Source organism: Chrysochloris asiatica, unplaced genomic scaffold (assembly GCF_000296735.1).
Source record: "Chrysochloris asiatica unplaced genomic scaffold, ChrAsi1.0 scaffold00717, whole genome shotgun sequence".
In the NCBI taxonomy this organism is placed as follows: Eukaryota; Metazoa; Chordata; class Mammalia; order Afrosoricida; family Chrysochloridae; genus Chrysochloris; species Chrysochloris asiatica.
Window position 1 is genome coordinate 51,270 of NW_006409235.1, and position 5,542 is coordinate 56,811.

General features: G+C 44.7%; 1 protein-coding gene across 1 annotated transcript in view; it reads right to left on the bottom strand.

Moving 5' to 3' along the window:
- Window positions 1-4,764, bottom strand: part of LOC102815335 (histone-lysine N-methyltransferase PRDM9-like) — a 31,458-nt gene extending 26,694 nt beyond the window's left edge. Inside the window, exons 1-2 of the mRNA XM_006877962.1 lie at window positions 4,333-4,764; window positions 3,563-4,170 (exon numbers count right to left, since the gene is read on the bottom strand). Coding sequence (XP_006878024.1) covers window positions 3,563-4,170; window positions 4,333-4,764 — 1,040 coding nt within the window. The remainder of the gene's footprint in view (window positions 1-3,562; window positions 4,171-4,332) is intronic.
- Window positions 4,765-5,542: the final 778 nt, after the last annotated feature.

Here is a 5,542-nt window from a genome sequence, read left to right on the forward strand (position 1 = left end):
TTCTTAGTGTTATCCAGTTCACTGGTTCTGTTTTCCATCTCTTCTATTCTACTCCTTTGCCCTTTCAGTGTATTGTCTATTTCTGAGATTCTATTATTGGTCGTTTGGACCTCTTTCTGTAGGATTTGGTTTCCAATGCTGCATCTATCTTATTTGATTGTTCCTGTAGCACTTTCCTGCCTTCTTCCTTATTTTTCTTAACGCCATTGGGGAGTGTTTTGAAATATTTTATAATCATTTTTCTGAATTCTTTCTCAGGCATTTCCAAGGACTGCCCTCCTTCCAGAATGGAGTCCAGGTCTACCACTAGGTCATTTCTGTCAGACATTTTATTGTGTTTTTGGGCATGTGCTGATATGGTCATCTGCTTTTGCTTCATGGACATGTTTAGTGTTTATCTGTGGCCTTAATATTTAATTATGTAGTTTGGTATGTTTTATGCTTTCTGATTGCTTCCAGGTAGATGTGATCACACTCTTCTTATTGCTTAACTCAGAGTAACTTTCACAGGTGTTGTCTGGCTCACTGGTATAGGGCAGTTGGTATTGGTTCTTGCCTGGAAATTGGTGTTTTATACAGCATGATTGTAGCTTGATTATATGGCATCGGTTGCTGTCTCTTCTTGGGTGATACATGGAAAGAAAGATTCCCCAAATGTAGAAGGGGAGCATAAAACACCAAACAGCAACCGCAAAAATCAACAAAAATTAGACTGGATACTGTAGTCTATAATCACAGAAAAGGGAGAAGGGGGAAAGAATGTGGAAAAAAATTATCTGTAGTCTGAGTAAAGGAACTCTGGTAGCGCAGTGGTTACGAATTGGGCTGCGAACCGCAAGGTCACCAGTTTGAAACTACCAGCTGCTCCAAGGGAGAAACATGAGGATTTCTGCTCCTGTAAAGATTAACAGCCTCGGAAACCCTGTGCAGGGTTGCTGAGTAGGAACCGACTCCATGGCACATCACAACAACAACATGAGTATGACTTTCATGTCCTCTTTCAGTTTCTTGCCTTCAAATCTGCCTGAGAGATTTCAAGATGTCACTGTTGGTTGTTATGCTGTACCTCAGGATTTAACTTAATTTTTGGCCTGTTTTGTTTTTAAACTCTCTTTCCTACTCCACACCCCTTGTTTTCTGGCCTTTGCCAAATTGAAAAACAAACAAACAAACAAAAACACTTCAGGGCCTGCTCTTGTGCTGAGAGTATCTGTGCGCATGTGCGGGAATCCAGCTCTCCCAGGGTCACGGGACACGAGAGGAGATGTGGAGTCGGCAAAAATGAAAGGAATCGAGAAGCCTCTGCTTAGTTGGCTGATGGGGCTCTCTCTCTTTCTCCTCTCTCTTTGTGCCCCGGCTCAGCAAGTCTTTATTTTTATACTTAAACTACACAGTACAAAATAATTTGATACTTTGATTTCCCCTTCAATTATTACACAGTTTTAATCATAACATTCCTCCACCCTGCGATCATACAACCTTAACAAAAGTATTTCTGTGCTGTCCAAACTGATCTTTCCATATACTGTTGATTTTTCAACTATTGAACATTTTCCTTTTGACATCATGTCCTCTCCTACGTAAGTGATAAATTGCTTCTTCTTATTTCTACTAACAGATCAAGTTAAACCTTACACAAATCATTTCCACTTCTCAGACCCCTGATTACATCCTCTTAGTAATATGTTTCTATTAATTATCAATGGCTTCAATATTTTATTATTTTTACTAATTACAATCTTCTATCCTACATAATGTACTATATTTCATAGTAAAGGTATTACTAACATCTACTTAATTATTTTTTTCTAAAGTATTCATTAGATTGCTTAACCTCAGTGTTCCTATGTTCCTTTCTTTTGAAGCTGTGAGGCATAAGGCCAAATCTGGCTAATTGCTGCAGGAAATGCAGATTATTAAGTTTAGACTATTTTTCACTTATGCTCACTAGTCTCTGCCTATTTACGTAGGTGCCTGTATGTAATAGTGGGGATCTATGGATTCTGGCTGATAATGGATTGTGGTGAGATCCGTAGGGGTCAGTCAACTTTACTTTAGTTTGTTATCTGCTTTTGTAATCTCATAAATGCAGTTATTTGTACTTAGGTTTTCCTTGAGTGGGAGTGGCTCATACAATTCCCTTTGAATTCAAACCACTGAAGTTGAAACAATTATTGCCAGACAGGTTTCTTCCCAAGGCCTGCAGAGCTCACAGTAAAAAGCTGTGATTATGGCCATATTATATATTTTTACAAGTGAATTCAGAGTTATCCTAGAGAGAAGATAGAAGCCAGCTTCTGAGAATCATCTGCTTTACAAGACGTTTCTCCTTCTCCTGGGACCCTGTCAAACAGCAGAAGCCAAGCTGCATGCGTGACTGAAGAACCCACCAGTGGTGAGGGTGGGGGGTGTCCACTTGCTCAAGTACCCCCTCTAGTCACCAGAAAGGAGATGTGCAAACAGTGGGCAGCCAATGAACAGATACCAAAAAAACAAAATCAAAGTAAATCTGACAAAGTGTATTGTCCATCTCTGCTCTGAGGTTCCCGCGGTGTTTTTCCATGGTGTGTCTGCTCCCCCACTTGGTCTTGCTCTTTGGTCTCACCCAAGTTGTCGACTCAACGCTGCCAAGCCCGGGAAATTGAAATGCACATGACTTCTTACTTTTCAACTTCAAACTTTTAAAGTATTCCTACCCATGTGGTTCTGAGTTGTGGAGCTCTTCACTGAACCTGCTTTGCCTGGTATTCTGTGGTATGGCTGACACGATGGTCTGAGGATGGTTGGAGCAAAGTCAACGGGAGAGGCTTAGATTGGGATCTATGAGAAATGTGGTTCAAGGACCCTGGGGGGCATTACACCACAGAACTATGCTGCCAGGTGGTTCGTGAGGGAGTGGTCATTGAGAGAGGAGGCTACACTTCCCAGGGAATCAAAGTGCTCCCTTCTCAGAGGGTCCCAACTTCTGTCCCCAGGTCCACATTAGATTCAATAATCATTTACTGAGATTCTACACTTCACCTTTTCCGGGACCAAAGTGCTGTGGAAATCTGGGCTGAGAATGTGAGTTCTCTATGTCTTCTCTGATGAGGGAGTAAGGTATGTGGCTTGGACTACAGCTCTATGTGAAAGCAATATTTACTAAAAAAGACTAAAGCATCATGGGAGAGAATTGGCCGAGCTACCTTCCAACTTCAGGAACCCTTGGGGTTTCTCGACATCTTCCCTTGACGTGAAAATGGAGGACCTTCTTACGCACTTATTTCTATGCTCTTCACTCTCTTGGGGACTTGCTCTGAAGCCTCTCAAAGCTGGGGAGATGGAGGTGTGTGTTGGCAGTATTTTCTTCTCCAGTGTCCAATGAGGTGTGACTTATCACCAAAGTCTTGCCCAGACGCCCTGCAGACATAGGACTTCTCCCCTGAGTGTGTCTTCTGGTGTTTAATGAGGTCTGACTTACGGCTAAATCCTCGTCCACAGTCCCTGCAGAAATACGGCTTCTCCCCTGAGTGTGTCCTCTGATGTACACTGAAGAGTGATTTCTGACTAAAGCCTCGCCCACAGTCCCTGCAGACATAAGGGCTTCACCCCTGAGTGTGTCCTCTGGTGTGTAGTAAGGTATGACTTCTGACTAAAGCCTCGACCACACTCCATGCAGACATAGGGCTTCTCTCCTGAGTGTATCCTCTGGTGTTTAATGAGGTTTGACTTCTGGGTAAAGCCTCGTCCACACTCCCTGCAAACATAGGGCTTCTCCCCTGAGTGTGTCCTCTGGTGTGTAATGAGGTTTGACTTAGCACTAAAGCCTCGTCCACACTCCCTGCAGACATAAGGCTTCTCCCCTGAGTGTGTCCTCTGGTGTATAAAGAGGTATGACTTGTGACTAAAGCCTCGTCCACACTCGCTGCAGACATAAGGCTTCTCCCCTGAGTGTGTCCTCTGGTGTGTAATGAGGTATGACTTCTTACAAAAACCTCGTCCACACTCCTTGCAGAAACAAGGCTTCTCCCCGGAAGGTGTCCTCCGGTGTGTAATGAGGTTTGACTTCTGTGTAAAGCCTCGTCCACACTGCCTGCAGACATAGGGCTTCTCCCCTGAGTGTGTCCTCTGGTGTCTAATGAGTTTTGACTTCTGAGTAAAGCCTCGTCCACACTCCCTGCAGACATAAGGCTTCTCCCCTGAGTGTGTCCTCTGGTGTACAGTGAGAACTGACTTCTGACTAAATCTTCCTCCACACTCCCTGCATACATAGGGTTTCTCCCCTGTGTGTATTCTCAGGTGTATAATGAGGTATGACTTCTGGCTAAAGCTTCGTCCACACTCCCTGCAGACAGAGGTCTTCTCCCCTGTGTGTGTCCTCTGGTGTGTGATAAGGCTTGACTTAGTACTAAATCCTCGCCCACATTCCCTGCAGACATAGGGCTTCTCCCCTGAGTGTGTCCTATGGTGTATAGTGAGGACTGACTTCTGACTAAAGCCTCGCCCACACTCCATGCAGACATAGGGCTTCTCCCCTGTGTGTGTCCTCTGGTGTTTAATGAGGTTTGATTTCTGACTAAACCTTCGTCCACATTCCCTGCAGACACAGGGCTTCTCTCCTGTGTGTGTCCTCTGGTGTGTGATAAGGCTTGACTTAGCACTAAAGCCTTGCCCACACTCTCTACATGTAAATTTTGCAATTCTTGGGATTCCTTTCCCTGGGAATAATTTGCCTGTATCCACAGCATTCATTCTCTGGCCCGGGCATGGGTCTGTCTGCGTCATTCTGTTAACCTCCCTAGAACTCCCCATTTGGTCTTTGGGTAGACTAGAGAAGGTCTTTAAAATGCCCCCCTGTCTTGTCCTTTCAAACATGGCTTTGGACACATCTCCCATCTCTAGACCTTCTGCTATGTCATTCGTGACGAGTTGCTCAGAATGCGGCTCCTTCCCATCCCCTGGATGGCGGTGTTCTAGGTGAAGGTGTTTTTCTGCAGGAGTTCTTGGAGAGGACTGAGAGGGATGGGTGTGCTGCACTTGTTGATGGAGGAATTTCTGTCCAAACAAGACCAGAGGGCAGGGAGGACATGGCTGGATCTCTGCCTTTGGTTCTCCTGGAAGAGAAAGTTTTCCATCAGAGTCAGTGTAGAAAAGACGGTCTGCTCTCTGCTTTGTGGAAAGAGCTCCTCTTAGGATTACAACACAGGCTCTGACTCCACCAAGTCCTCCTTTATAGGGTTACTTTTCCCTCCATCCTTATTCATTGCATCTTCTTCAGCAATCTGGAAATCCACATCTGGGACTCAAGTGTGGACAATATAGAACTCGCCCTGGTCCACTGACTAAAGGACACTAGTTCCTGCTCACTTGTATCTCTCTCATTTATCCAAAAATTATAAAGTACACATGTGTCCTTTGTCACGCTGCGTTCTGCCTGCTCATACCTGACTCACTTCCCCCAGGCATCCTCGAGCTGAAATGCGATAGGAAGTTCTGTTTCAAATTACATCTCATGCAGACAACTCCCACCTTTGTCCACCACCCCCCTCTCACCTGGGCACTG